The following is a 15866-nucleotide window of genomic DNA, read 5'->3' as shown; positions in this document are numbered from 1 at the left end:
GAAAGTCTGGTCCCCCAGGGGTAACACATCAATCACCCCAGGGCCCGGAGCTCTCTGGTCTTGGACTTGCTCTCATTTAGGGCGAATTATTTAATCTCCCAGAGGTATGGTACCTGTCTTACAGGGTTGGTGTGAGATTTAACTAATGAATGTAAAATTGATGGTTAGATACCTAGAATCATGCCTGGAACATCTCCGTGCTCAGTGAATAGACTTTTCTTTCTCCTTTTCCTCATGAAAGGGAGAGGACACCCCAGCCCCGTGTGCCTCCTGGTCCCCAACCCTCCAATCAGTTGGTCCATAGGACTCTGCACCAAAGGCTTAGTCTCTATTCAGGCCCTAAGTGTGAGCAGGAGGGCAAAGCAGTGTCTCGTGCCACTAACGAGAACCTAAGAATATTATCAACTACCATCCAGGTGACAAGAAACAGACAAATATATATTATGTGATCAGTGCTGTCAGGAGGAATGGAGAAGGGGGGTCGAGAGTGACGGGTGGTCTGCTGGTAGACAAAAAGGAGCTAAAACAGGGACACCGGTGACTTAAAGGGTGAGCCATGTGGCTAACCGGGAGAGGAACCTTCCAGGCAGAGGGAACAGCCAGGGCAAAGACACTGAGCAGAGGTGGTCTGACAAAGCACGACTGGAGCAGAAGGATGGAGGAGGAGGACAGGGAATAAGGGGCAGAGGGAACAGCACGGGGGTGGGGGTGGCGACGCAGAGCCTTGTGGGTAAGGAGTCTGGCCCTGACTGTGTGGGGTGGGAACCTGGTGGAGGGGATGGGACTGAGGACTGACAGGACCTCACAGGTTTTAGAAGGATCCCTCTGGCCATGTTCACACAAGAAGCACTGATAGTGGGAAGACCTCAAAGACACAGTTTTTGGCCTTGTTTTCCCTGACCCTCACCGTCCAGGTGGGTGGGTCCCAAGAGCCAGAATAGAATGCGCCTTCCTCTTACTCCGGGCCACCCCCTGCTGCTGAGGTCAGATCCAGAAACAGGAGGACCAGGGACAGCCACGGGGTGTCTACAGGGGGCACAGGGAGCCAGGTAAAGTGTTGCACACAATCAGGGACTGTGTGTGACCTGTGCATATAAAAGTGTGTGTGTGTGTGTGCGTGTGCACGCGGACAGACTTGTGTGTTACATCTGTGTGTGCGAGCATGTGTGTGTGCACACAGGCCTATAGTGTGCATGGGTGTATGCATGTGTCTAAGTGTGTTCATTTATGGGACCGATTTGCAGTTCCTCATCTGCAACTCCACTTCTTTGACTCGTCCATAGCCACCTCTCAGCTCTGCACAGGGGACACTATTGTCCCTCTCTCCTCAATGACATGCCCTTACTGGCTAAGAACTGGTGCTCCTTGATCCCCCTGTGCTCACCAGACCAGGAGCCTCTTCCCTGAGGCTGCGCACGCTAACCAGGCTGAGAGGCCCATTCATGGTCTGGGCCTTAGAAAGAAGGCACTAAAGGGTTAGGTACTCCTCTGCTCCCACCACCACTCTGGGCCATGACACTAAATTCATGTGGCAGATTAAGAATCATGAAGACAAGATTGGCAGCTACATAGCAACTTGCTGCCATGGTCCTTATCCCCAGCGGGCATTGCTCACAGATCACAGTAGTCTTGCCTGCTCAGTACAGACTTGACCTCAGAATCTTTCTTAACTCAGTGCTCTAGGCAGCACTAATAATCAATTGACATTAGATATATCTAATATCCCTACTCTAAGGCATTCCAGTTTTCCCTCTGGGACTGTAATTCAATGACTCTAATGATGAAACTGTATCCATTTTCAGAGCAAAAAAAGTGTGGAAGAAACTACTTGCTCCCATACAATAGGTCTTATTCAAGTAGGTGCTCCTGGGTATCACCCTCAAACACTCAGGCCAGGGTTCAGTGTCCACGGGAAGGACAATGGGACACTCAAGGTGCAAGTCTCACATTCAGAGGCCTTGTCTAGGGGGCTACCCTTCGCTACCCACATCACAAGACTGTCATGGAGGTCAAAGGGTAACATATATATAGACGTTCTTTGAAAGGCATAAAGTGCCCTACACATGAAAGGGGTGACAATGACATTCTGTCTATTCTATTCTATTCTATTCTATTGGTTGTACTTCACTAATCTGAAAGTTTGGTCTCATGGTAGGATCCTACCCCTTAAATCATGGGTCCCAAGTTCGGTGTTCCTGTTAATGATAATAGGTAAGGAGGCCAGACATGCCCAGAAAATGCCTCATGGAGAGAAGGAGTCAAAGAGCAGGCATCTGAGGGGCTAGCTCCTGATGCTACCACTGACTTGCTGTGCATCCCTGGACAAGCCTCCTTCACCTCTCTGGGGCTGAAACCCCTCTGCCAAATATAGATGATGCTTGCTTATTTTCCCAAGGTTCCTTAAGGGAAAATAATGGCTGATGTGAGGAGACGCAGAAACCCAAGTTACCATGCAGATGTGGGTTGTTGTTTGTTGTGATTTGGTACAAGAATACCAAAGGCTCAACACCAAGGCTTTCCAGGAGATAGAATCAGTTCACTGATGTGTGACCTAACCAAACAGAGAAGACGGTAGAGGCCGGGGTGAAAGAGTTATGGAACTCTTCCTCTGCTTTTCATTGACTGCCTCAGCCAAGCAGTGTCCCCAACTAAAGCCAGGCAGAGCTTTGCAAATTGATTCAGAAGGCAGTGGTGAACTGGCAGAGTTGGAGCCATGACCATTAGGACCCCAGGCTTGGGGGACAGGTGGGAAGCCAGTTCTTTGACTCTTTAACAGGCAGAGATGAGAGGAGACCAGAGAGGAAAGAATAGGAGGGAAAGAAGGAGGAGAAAGGAGGGAAAATAGAAAACAAAACGGAAGAAGATAGCAAAAGCTAAAAGAAGCAGTATTGGAGGTAGGAGTGGTAGAGGAGGAAAGGAGTGGCCTTGTCCCCACCCCTACCGTGGGACCAAGAATCCTCAGTGGGAGGGACCAGGTCTTCCCAGCCAGACCTGATCTACCTGGGAATACATTTTATGCCTCCCCTATCAGATTATGGCTCTTGCAGGGCCAGGGCTGGGCCTTCTCCCATCAGACCATGGACTCCTACAAGCGGGGACTACCTTAGCCATTTCATATGGGGACTCCCCAAGGAAAGGGGAATATACTCCTCCTATAGCCAAGACCTGTCAGTGGGGCCCATCAAACCATTGGGGCCCACCCCTCTGCCTGCCTGATTACCCTCTTCTCCCCATCCCAGGGTTCACAGACACCTTCAACATAGACACCAGAAAACCTCGAATCATTGCCGGCTCCAGGGCTGCCTTCTTCGGCTACACAGTGCAGCAGCATGACATCGACGGCAAGAAGTGGTGAGTGAGAGCTGCCTCCCCAGCCTACCCTAGACCTCCCCACACCTGTCCCCTCCACCAGCTGCCCAACATGGCTCTCACATATGCAGACACCCCCACGTCCAGTGACTTGATTTCCTGTCCCAGCTGCCCAGGGTCTGCCCCTGACTGTGAAACCTCAAGCATTCCGTAGCTGGCCCTCGATCTTCTCATCTGAAAAATGGGGATGAAAACAACACAGGGAGCAGGCATCCTAGAACCAATAGTTACTATCTATCTCTCCCATTTGCTTATTGTTTACTTTGTTTTATTTTACTTCATATACTAATTATAGTTATTTTGAAGTCCGTGGCTAATGCCAATATCTGAAGCATCTTCAGGTCTGCTTCTAGTGACTATTTCATCTCATGATTATTGGTCATTTTTTCCTGATTCTTTCCCTGTTCAGTAATTTTTGTATTTTATTCTATGGTGAATATTGTGAATAGTACACAGTAGAGACTCTAGGTTATGTTATCTTCCTTTACAGAAGTACACATTTTGTTCTGATAGGCAATTAAAATACTGAGGAAATCACCTAGATCTTACCATGGCTTGATCTTACTGTGGCTTGGCCTGGGCCTTGGTTAGGGCAGATATCATCTTGTTTTGTCCTTACTTCAGGGCTGTGGTCTTTATTCCTAGGGCATGGATTTTCTGGGATCTCAACTGAAAGCCTATAGTATTCATTAAAGTTTCTCCATTCAGACTGAGCATGTACCCCAACATATCCCAAGCACTGGACAGTCTCTAATATCTCTTCCCCAAGGGCTCTTCTCTAACAGATTTTCTAGAGTCTCCCACTATGCATACACAACTTAGAAGCCAGCCAAGGATCCTGAGGGGAAATTTTAGCAGAATTTTGGGGGCTCTTTCTCTGTGGCTCTCTCCCTCTGCCTGCCCCCACCAGACTCTAGTTTCAGCCCCATCTCCAATCACTGTTCCCTCCATGCAGCAAGACTGCTGCTCTCTGGATTCCATTCCCATACCAAAATAAGGAAAATGCCTTCATGGAGAGGGCTAGGTTGAATGTGGCATTAGCTGCTGGGGTTCCCTTTTCTCAAGTACTGACCTTTGCGTTGATTGCTGTCCAGTGCCTGAAAATAATTGTTCCATGTGTTTTATGTAGCTTTTGCAGTTAGTTTATGGCTACAACTGAAAGTCCTCTTTCCTATTACCAACTGAGATTTCACTTCTCCAACCTTCCCTTCCCATCACTGGATGAGTTGCCCCCATAAGGTTTGTATTTCATTTTTTATAATGTTTATCAAGCTGAATAGTGATCACCTTTTTTCCTAAAATGAGGGGTACACTCCTTGGCAATTAGTAGATACACAAAAGAACATGATTTGAAAGACTAAATTAATGATTTAAACCTCTCTCACCCTGCCCAAACATAAGAGGCATAACATCCAAACTTTTTACACAGGATGAAGGTTTAAGGATGAAATAGAACTGGCTTTGGCAAGATTGAAATTGTTTTGACTCATATTTGTTTATTAAGCTTCTGTTAATAAACTTTACTAGACTCTGCAAAATATTAGTATGAGTAAGACATGGTTTCACTCTCAAATAATTCACAGACCATTTGAGGAGGCCACACTAATACCCCTGAAATAATTAAATTATACAAGACAAAATACAAGCTGGTGTTCATTATGTTTCTCTTTGTGAGGCCACTTTCTCCATGAGGCTCTCTAGATCCTTCTCCTAGCCTAAGATGGTCTGACCCTTCCCAAGCCCTCTCTTCTGGTGACAATATCACTTCCTACCTTATGTTGGAGTCACTTAGGCGTATCTCCCCTCCTGGACACCATCATCATCTCCCAGCACAGCATCTTGCTCATAAAAGAAACTCAGCCAGAGTTCAAAAGGAGAAATCTGCATGCCCGGGGTCTCTGGAAGGGCTTCATGGAAGAGGGGCATTTGAGTGAGGTCTTGGAGGATGGGCCTAGATGAGCAGTAATGTAGGATAGATTCAACTCCTGGTCCTGTTTGCTGATCTGGGTACGTCATGGAAGGGGAGTGGTATTGTACTGGAGCCACTTGACCTCGGCTTGTTTTCTGCCATAGCTCATGGGCTGGGAGAGCCAGAGAGAGGCCTCAGAGTCCCAGGGAGCCGCAGCTCATGCAGAACGATCTGGGGCCCACAGGACCCTTCAGGAATCCCTGTCCTCACTGCAGGGATACCCCTGCTCATCTTACTTCCTTGCTTCCCCTCTGGCCCCCATTTTTCCTGTCCTCTAGGCAGCATCTCAAGAGTTGTATTCAGACCTAAGCCCCTGGGGATGTTGATCATAGGGAAAGAGGTTGATGCCAGTGTAATTTGGGAGATGCTGGCTGGACATGATGCATGGGGACGGCCCCAGGGGTTTGTGTTGGTTCAACTCCCTGCCAGGAGACACCTTAAAGGGAAGACAAGTGCAAGCAAAGGTTTGCCGTCCAAAGATGGCGGCTTGGGGGGAGGTCTTGGGAGAAGCTCTGTTTCCCTGCACCTCTATTAGCTGGTGTGTAAAATGGGTATGAACATACCTATCTCAGTGCTAGGCAAGGTCAAAAAATACCTGAAATGTGAATGTGCAGAGCAGGAAATTGGGGATTGAATTCCTTACAGCCAGCAAGAGGCCAAATCTGAAATTGGGCCTCTGCAACTTGGTTGAGCATCTTTCTCTGACCCAGGCTCTTCCTGCCTCCTGGGTATGGACTTGGATCCCAGGCCCACATCTCCTGGGCCTGTAGTGAGGCCACAGAATCTGTGTTTTAAAGAGCTCCCCCAGGAGACTCTAGCAGGGGGAGGGGGACTCCTGAGGATCACCATCTCCACTGGAGGAAGCGACGTGCCAGTGTGGAACCACATCACTCCCCAGCCCCTGCCCAAAGACTCAGCTCCCAACCCTGCCACATAGAAGGCCCCTCCCCCAGCTATCATCCACCACAGGCGCCTATGAGGCCCAGCCCCCATTTACCAGACTGTGGGCCTCCTTAAACGTCAAGGGCACCCGAGCCTGATGGAAACAGTTGGAGGATGAGGGGAAAGACTTGGTGGGGATGCCACTTTATTTTCTGAACCCCTCACCTCCTGCCTATGGGGCCCCCAATTCCAGGCTCAAACTGGTCAAAGCTGGTGGACACAATTTTGAACAGTTTCCCACATGCCTCGGTTTTAGCAACAATAACAACATGCACAGACACACAAAAAGGAAAAAAGAAAACAAATTCCTCTTGTGCTGAGTATTCTCTGCTCCTGCTTTTAAAGCCCCTGTGTATTTCCAGAGAAATTTAATCCATATGACTCTAATGCATGTACATTGAAGTCATTAAATCAGTTGGTTTTTAAAGTCTTCAGTTCCCAGGAGCAGGAAGCCTCCTCGTGCTGAAGAGAAACAGAACTAGGCCTCACAGGCTTTCAGTTTGTCACTGAAGCTCTCACCCCTTGGAGAGAGAAGCCTCAGCTCTCGGCAAGGCAGGGCATTTGGCACTCTCCCATCATGGGCAGTGGGGAGCGGAAGCCAAACAGCCTTAGTGGGCTCCGCAAAGGGGCCCCTTTGGAACTTAAACCCCTTTGGGCTTTAAGAACAAGAGGGCATGGCAAGTTCCCTGGGGTGCAAGTTAGGGACATGAGCAACTTGTGAGAGAAGTTGGCTTGTCCCCATTTTACAGATGGAGGAACTGAAACGCAAGAGAGAGAGAGGACATAATTAGTAAGGCTCTGAGCCAGGTCTGGAGCCCAGATCTCATTAGGCCCAAGGGGGCCCAGAACAGAAGCAGCCCCAGCCCAGAGGCCAGCTGGAACCTACAGTCTTCCTTTAAGGTGCCCCTCCCCACTGGCCCCGCTGCTGGCCTCACAAGAACCAAGGCAATGGTGTCCCTAGGACCCAACACTAGCAGATTCACATAAATGTGCTGAGCCCAGCCAGGAAGGGAGGGTGTATGTTCATAGAACCCGAATACTCCATGATAAATACCAAGAGAGGGCACACAGAAAGGATGGTGGGAATCCATGTGATGGAGAAAGTTCTAATTCAGTAAGTGGAGGGAATCAGGAAAGGCTGTGGAAGAGGGGGCTTTCAGATGGGTAGGATTTCCATGGGCAGAATGCACATGGGTGAGAGAACTGGAGGGACTAGCATGGATATTTGTACAGAGATGGAAAAGAAGAGGCCATGCTTAGAAAAAGGATACTTCCCATGTGGCTAGAGGAGAAGGTGCAGAAAGCCAAGCAGGGAGGTCACAGGCTGGGAGGGTGAGGAGAACACCAGAGAAGGGGACTGTATCTGGGAGGCAATGGGGAGCCAATGGAGGTTTTAGAGCAGGAGAGTGGTTCACCAGAGCTGTAATTTCTGGAGTGCTCAATTTGGCTACTATGTGGAGGAGGGAATTGAGGGAAGGAGAGCCTGGAAGTGAGGAGGCTGGTGGGAGGCCTATGGAAGTCTAGGCGAGTGGAGGGTATAAGGCCTGGGCTTGAGGAAGGGGCCTGCTTTGTGAGTGTCAACAGTTCATTCATTCATCCTTGTGAGCCTGGTGTTAGGTCCTGGGAATTCAATGGTGAGCAAAACTGCAAAGTCCCAACCCTGAGGGAGCTCTTCTTCTAGTGGGACAAGACAGGTTGTTAGTTTGCGCATTGTCTGTCCAGTGGTGATCTGGGCAACAGAGATACATTAGGCAAGGGAAGAGGGCTTATAAGTGGGGTGGCGGGGTGAGGTGAGTGCTGCCACCTTATGCAGGTCACCAAGAAAGGCCTCAGTGCTCGGGTGATAGCCATCAGAGACCTGAAGGAAAGGGAGAGTGGGACAATCATGGATACCTGAGAAAAGACTCTTCTAGGTGGAGGGAATGACAAGTGCAAAGGCCCTGAGGTAGGAAGATGCTTGGAATGTTCAAGGAACAATGTGTGTGGTTGGAGTCGAGTGAGTTAGGGCAAGAAGGAGGCAGTTGAAACAGTATGAAAGGTGACTGAGGGCAAATCTTGCTGACTGGGAAGCCAAACTCGGCAACAGGAGACCAACTTTGGGGGAACATGAGCTAAGCTTTGGTCCCACTTGGTTTGAAGTATCCAAGGGTCATCGGGTATAAGTCATCAGCTGGCAGCAGGGGCCAGAGACCTTCAACTGGGTGGGGAGATCAGAGCCAAGATTCAGATGTGTTTGGGAGAACTACATTCTAAGAGGAGCGATCAGAGAGAAGGAGGGGGCTGCGGAAAGCACTGTCAGATGCCTATGGGTATGAGTGGGGAGGAGGGAGAGAGAACAATCAGAGGTACGGGCAAAAGGGAGTGCAGTGTCCCAGAGGGCAGAGGAAGGGAGAACTGCAACAGAGAGGGGGTGGGGTTATCCCGAGTGTCCCTCCGGGAAGTAGTGGCGGGGCCCAGCTGGGGAGCATACAGCGCTGGGCAAACCCATACAGGACCAGAGCCCTTGCAATGGATGGAAATGCCCGTGATGTGAACTTAGGCACACAGAGTCAGTCAAGAGCTCTCCAAAGGACTCCGTGCAACATCTGTGAAGTCTTCAGTTCCTACTCTAGATCAAGTGGTTCTCAAACCTCAGTGGGTGTCAGAGTCCCTGGAAGGCTCATTACATGGGATCCCTGGGCGCCAGGTCCAGAATTTCAGAGTCACTAGGTCTGGGGTGGGACCTGAGAATGCACTTATCCAGCAAGTCCCCCGGGGCGGCTGGTGCTGTCAGTCTGGGGACCACGCTCTGAGAACCACAGACTAGAGATTTCTGTTCCCGGTATCTTAAGCTGATGACAACAGGCAGACACTAAATGACCAGAACCGTGTAGGTGCCCCCATGTGTGGGGAAATGGGGACTTGGGGAGCCACAGTCAGCTGGGAGTGAAGCTTGAGAAAGACCTGCTCACACCTCACTGTCATCCCTGGGCATCCTCCTGTCTCTCTGAGCCCTTCCTCTGCTTTCTCCTTCCTTTGGATATTCTTTTTTCTTCTCTTTGCTCATTTCCTCTTGCTAGTTTCCGGATTTCTTGCCCTGCTCCTTACTAGGTGATACCTATTTCACCTAAGTTCTAATTGGGGTAAGGTGTTGATTCTTTCATAGCATGGACCGTCTAAATGGACATTCTGAGATAATTCCCACTCATGATAGAATTGGGGGTGGACTGGAATGTATCCACGAACACCAGGTGTCAAGCCTAAGCCCGGGGTGCCCTCTGGCCCTGCCATTCTCTCCTGTCCTAGCCCCGGCCGATTTCCAGCCTCTCATTGGTGGCCCCTTCCCTCGAGGTTGTGGCAGGTCTCATGGTTGGCAGAGCTGTCCTGCCTGGGCACATAAATGAAGACACACTGAGGGGGCTTTTTACTAAGGAGACATCTAAGCTTCGGAGCCACATGGACCTGGGTTCTGTTCTCTGCTCAGCCACTTTCCAAGCCAAGGGAATGGAGCACTTTATAGCCACTTTCTGGACCACATTTTCTTCATCTGTGAAATGGGCGCAATGATGCCAGAGCCCAAAAGGGCTTTCCTGAAGGTGAAATAGGAGATGGTGTAGGAAGTGTCTACTGTGGGCAGATTTTGTTGGAGTTATATTTCCCTGCGCTGGTCTATGCTCCATAAAAGAATATGGTGTCCGGGGAGAGGTTTCGGGGAAAAGGGCCTGAGCGACTGTTGCTTGGGCAGAACGGCGGGTCTTCTCCAAGCCCGTCCCTCCTCCTCTTTGGTGCCCTTATAGGCAGTCAGGCCTGGGGCAGATTCAACCTTTGCTGCTATAAAATTGCACTGTGGGGCAGCCTAAGCTCTTCTCCTGGCTCAGGCCCCCAGAACAGCCTCCCAAGACCACAGGGCAGAAGTGCCCTCTGCTATTTTCTCTTGGAACAAATAAAATCTGGTACCATGAGTCATTCTGGTTAAAGGATAAATCACTACAGAAGCAAAGCCCAGGGCAGGATGAAACCATCCAAGGCACCAGAGAGAGGAAGAGAGAGAGAAAAACTATGCTGGTGGGGAAACGTTGGCTCAGGGCCCAGGCCCCCAGCCGAACCCTGCAGGCAACGCACGCCCCGGAAAAGCGTGAGCTGGGGTGGGCAGGAGCAGTGGAAATCCAGACAGCTGTCCTTCCAGACCAGAGCCCGAGGCGCCTTCAGGCCCTCAGAGACACAGAGCAGGCTCTGCGCTGCCAGGGAGAGCCCACAGCGGGAACTCTGGGGCCATGTGCACAGGAGAGACTAGGCCTGCGAAAGTTTTCCAGGCATCCCGCATCCGCAGATACTGCTTCTGTTCTTGCCTTTTTCTCTCTCCCTCTCTCTTTTCTTTCTCCTTCACCATCTGCTTCTTTTTTTTCTTTTTAAGGCCACAACCACACAGGGAAGTCCCAGGACTTGAAGAGTATGTCAGCTAAGGCTCAGGTTACCCACCCCCCCCATGTGCACACGCATGCATGCGCACGCGCATGCACACACACACACACACACACACACACACACAGCTGGTCAACCTGAGGCCCTCGGGGTCCCGGAACAACCTTAGTGCTGAGCACAGAAAGGCAGAGAGCCAACCATTGCATGCTTTGAGGGTAAGTGGAAACATTGCAAGGAAAGTCTCCAGGTTACTAACCTCCTTGAAAGCAAATAAATTTCATTTGGGCAGTTCAGGGAAGCCAGAGGGATTTGCGAACTCAGCATCTTCTCCACCACCCCCCCCACCCCAACCCCACCCCACCCCCACATACACACATACCCCAGGGGCCTATGGTCTCTTCCACCTGGCTCTTTGGCCTCTGCCAGCACGCTCTTTCAAGGACCCGCAGCGCAGGACAGGGAAGGAGGGCTCCTCATATGATGTGGAGAACAAACTGATGCTGAAATATACTCCATTTTGAGAATGGCTTTCTATAATTTCATAGGATTGAATGAATTTTCAAGACTGGTTATTAATGGTGCCTTAGCCCTTTCTCCGCAATTCTCATAACTGACAATAGGGGGAGCAAGGCCGGCCAGTAGGCGTTCCTTAACATCAATCATCTAGGCTTCCCATTGATGTTACAGCTCAGGGCTAACAACCTGTGCCTCCATGCCTTCCGGCTACAAAATGTGAAAGACTAAGCTCCTTATTGAAAACCATAATTGGAAGAAACATGCCTTAAAGTTATATTCAGTTATAAAACCAAATCAGTGGGCTGTACATGCTTTTTCTCACTAACCTCAACTGTGATGGCCCACAGCTTAACTTAACCCTTGCTTTCTCCAGGCTTGGACAGAATACCTCCTTCTAGCTTTCCCTGACTACTTTGTGAAGAATTAAGAGCTCTTTGGGATTTCACTCTCTTTTCAATGGCTCTTCTCTTTCACACGGCTGCATCCCTCAGACATACAGCCAATGGCAAACGCTTGCCGTTGACTCAAGACCGTCTTGACAAGGTTGCTCTTGCCTTCTGTGGAATCTCTAAATCCTTTCCACTTTCCCTCTTGAATCACTTATTCCTGGTTTAGCTGTGATGAGTCACCCTGAGCCAATAAAGCAGACAGACGTGGAGAGTTATACACAAAGGCAGTTAAGAAAAGTGGCAAAGGACCCCCAAGGGTAGGGCTCGCCTTTGATTTGTCTTTGCCTGGCACAGACCCAAAGAGGGAGGAGGGGAGGATGGTTCTAGAAGTCAGGCTATGACCTACTTAAATCTCAGGGCAGCCCTAAGCTGGACATTCTGGTGGTAAAGAGGCTGGGGACAGTGACTCCACATGGGAGGAGTTGGTGAGAGACTGAAGTATGGGTGGGGGGCGGCAGAGTGGGAGTCAGTCAGGCAGCAGGTGGGGGCTGGACAGGGGTCTAGTCCCATGCCGGGTGCCTACTTCATAGCCTCAGGTCCTCTTTGCTTCTCCCCTACCACTGAGCCAGGGATTTTGTAAGCCAAGAGGGAGGATGATGGGGTTGATGTAATGACAGATTCTATCCATCCAGTGGTTGGAGGGAGTCTGCTGCCTCCGTGCTTCCTTATGGCTTCTCCAATAATAATGCTGTAGGAAGAGCCATTACTCACAATCCAGAGGGAGAGGAGGGAAATGAATCTGAGCTCTGAACCAGACAGAAAGTACTTCGAAGGATTTTGCATAGCCAGTAATTCCCTGATGCAACTCAGGGCTGGTGTCTGTGTGTCCCGCCCTCCTGTGCCCAGAGCCAGAGAGAATGAGGCCCCAGAGCTGCCCAGTAGACAGCTGGGTGACTTGGGTTAATGTCCAAGGAAACACCTAGCACAAGCTCAGACACAAGATCAACTGCCCCGTCATTTGGGCGTGCGTTAGTTTATTTGCTTGTTATTACAAAGTGCTTTCAAAGTCCATGTTTGTTAAGTAGTGTTTGTTAACAGTTTTATGACCAGGCATCCTGTCCCCAGTTCCTATTATCCTGTTTTCCATTATCTCAAAGCCTAGTAATCACCTCATAATATAATCCAGGGGTTCCTCAAGCTGGCAGAACAGAATTGCCTGCAAAAGTATTGAAAAGAATACAGATTCCTTAGCCCAGTCCAAGACTTGCCAAATCGGAATCTGTGGAGGTAGGAATCCATACTTCTAAACATACCCACACAAGTTGGATGCCCAGCCAAGTTTCCGGAACCACTGATTTAGGGGGTCTGTGAGTTCTCATGGATTCGTGGGTTAGCTCCTTTCCAGGCTTACACTGAGAGTGACCCTCAATTCCTGAACCCAAAGGCATGGCCAGATGCAGGAATTAAGGACTCTGGAAAGTGGGGGGAGGGGGCAGGGGGTTAATCTGATCAGGGGGAAATGTGATGGTCTTCGGCAGGTAGGCATCTAAGCATCTATATACAGTTCAGGTCACATTAGGTAGAGTTCTCTGAACAAGCGAGGGGAGAAGGGTGGGAATTTGGGGTGTTGAGGAGATGCGGGTGGGGAGGAAGAAGGGGGATGAATGGCATGAGCACAGCTGAGAATGACCTCACGCCGAGTTCTGTGAAGGCAGGCACTTGTCTGTCTCTCTGGGTCCATCCCTGGCCCATGGGAGCCTTTGCCACAGCAGGTGCAGTAGAAGCACGCCCACAGCCTGGCCCCGTCAGGACTCGGCGATCATTCCTCCTTGTGGAGGGCTAGTCACCTTGAAAGGCTCTATCTAGCAGCTGCCTGCTCCAGAAAGGATCCCCAGATGGCTGAGCTAGTGCCCTTCCTCTACATCCCCACCACATCCAGGGCCCCTCTCCTAGTGCTATCCTCTGCCCTGAAATCACCAGGGGCTTGTCTCTCCACCTGCTCCCAATTAAGGGTGTGGACCAGGCTCCATTTGGCTTTCCATCCTCAGTGCCCAGCTCATACGATGGGTTCAGTGTCTCCTTTGCACTGAATCTGCCCAAGCTGTCATTTCACAGGTGGGGACACAGGCCCAGAGAGGGCAGGGGCTTCCCCCAGGTCACTAAGTCTGCCTGGAAGCAGATTGGAATTAACTATAAACATAACAACAAGCCCCAAATTTAAAAACGGCATCTGTTGTTTTGCCTCTTCTCCTCTTTTGCTCCACTCCCCAAATCCTGCTGATGGAAACCACAGTAGACTCAGTAGGACTAAGAAGTATCCCGTCTGCACCTCGGCCTCTACCCAGAGCCTCTGACATTTCTTCTTCAGCCAGATGCGCATAAGTGCTTGTGCGATCGCCTCCCCCAGCCTGAGGAGCAGTGCCACAAGCCAGGGCTGGGTATGCTGGTCACATTTTGGGTATCACCAGCCTGACCATGACCCCGAGGAAGGAGCCCTACACGGGGCAGAGAATGGCGGCTTCCGTGGCCAAGTTTGAACTGAGGAGCTGCCACGACATTGAAACCATACGTTCCACTGAGCAACATCTGCCCAAACTATCTGCGTGTTTACATTTCATTTTCCGAGGAAAGGGTTGTTCTAGAACTAGGGGGAGAAAGCAACCTTGAGTGCAGCTTAGAAAAACAAGCAGGTTTATTGGACATTTTGAAAAGAGAAGGGGGGATCCTTATGCTCCCCTCTCCAAAAGGAGACCAACCCACAGTCACCCTCCTGGAGAGCACCAGGTCACATTCCAAAGTCAGTGTCCCAGCTGCAGAAGGGGTCCTGGCTACCTGCACCCTAAGAAGCAGAGTGAAGATTCAGCTCGTCTTTGCCAAATGAGCGGTGTCTTTCAACTGTCCATCTGCATATTCACTCAACAAGCAATTATGAAGACTAGACCGTGTTCAAGGTACTTTGACCAGCATCGAAGGGGAGACTTAAAGGTGGATCGGGGTCTCTCTCTGCTCTCTCGAGGCAAATTATCTAAAGGAGAGAAAAAACAAAGCTTCGTGGGAAGTGAGAGAGAGCTTTGAGCTGAGAGATCAAGGAGGGCATCCTGGAAGAAGAGGCACTGACGAGTGGATGGAAGGAGGCAGGCTCAAGAGTGTGGAATTAGGGGACCGCACACACAGAGGTAGGAAGGAGAGTTCCAGGTCTAGTGAAAACTAGAACAAGTGGCCCCGAGAGACTGGCGGCTGGGTGTGTGAAGGGGAGGGGCACTGAGCTAAACGGCACAGGGGGCCACTCCATTCTTCACGGTCAGTGGGTCAGGTTCTTGTTTTCCTTTCCAGTGGGCTGAGATTGTCCTTTGCGGTCACCTTCCCTCACTCTTCCCTCTGCTGCAACTTAGGAAAAAATGCTGTTTGGATGTAAGCTGAGGTGGACCCAGAAGTTTCCAGGAACAAAGCAGAAAGCCAAACTTGTGAATGAGGTCAGCAGCTGTGCTGATGCTTGTCAGGCAGGCTCTGTGCCCGAGACGATGGGGGCCGGCTCCAGGGCCCGCCCGCACAGTAACAGGCATGAGTTTTGTCCCCATCGACTACACTGCCCCACGTAGCTAGGCCTGCGGAGTCTTTATTCATTAGGGCTATGAAAGGCCGCACCTCCAAGCTCTGTCCATACCCCCAGTGAGCAGCCATTCCTCTGCTGGCCCTGTCGGTGGTAGGATCCACCATGGGAAAGACAGATCCATGGGAGAGGCCTGTCCTGAGCTGTTTGGACAGGAGTTTGCGGAGTCCCGGCACCCAGGCTGGGGGGGGGGGGGTAGTCATCGGCTCTACGTGTCTTGTCCCTTTGACCTCTAGGATTCTTTACCCTGTGGGAGGGGGCAGAATCAGAGAAGGGTCAGAGTGGGCACCGGGGCAAGGGGCCCAGGACCAGCTCTAAGTGTGACATTAATATATACTGACATGGAAAGTTGTTCGACTGCAAAATAATTAAGTGAAAATAGTTCACTACAGAACCGTATATGCAGAATATTCCATTTTCCAAATTTGCTCTATAAATACCTAGAAGGTTTTCTGTGCCCGTATTGCTCACGGTGGCTATCTATAGAGGGCTGGGTGAAGAGGAAGGGGGAGGCCTTGCATATGATACTTTGCACAGTTCTGCACTATGAACTTTAGACAGCAAGCGTATATCACTTATGTGTTAAAGTAGGTGTTTCTTATGTGTTTTCTTGTGACCCAAAGAAACAAAACAAATAAAAAAACAAAAATTCCTGGACCATTCTGGGACA

General features: G+C 50.2%; 1 protein-coding gene across 1 annotated transcript in view; it reads left to right on the top strand.

Moving 5' to 3' along the window:
* The window catches only part of ITGA11 (integrin subunit alpha 11), a 114274-nt gene that overhangs the window by 26129 nt on the left and 72279 nt on the right, over positions 1 to 15866 (top strand). Inside the window, exon 2 of the mRNA XM_059180927.1 lies at positions 3240 to 3351. Coding sequence (XP_059036910.1) covers positions 3240 to 3351 — 112 coding nt within the window. The remainder of the gene's footprint in view (positions 1 to 3239; positions 3352 to 15866) is intronic.

The sequence above is a fragment of the Mustela lutreola genome, chromosome 7 (assembly GCF_030435805.1).
Source record: "Mustela lutreola isolate mMusLut2 chromosome 7, mMusLut2.pri, whole genome shotgun sequence".
NCBI lineage: Eukaryota > Metazoa > Chordata > Mammalia > Carnivora > Mustelidae > Mustela > Mustela lutreola.
Note: the sequence above shows the minus strand (reverse complement) of the source record. Positions and strands in the feature narration are given on the sequence as shown.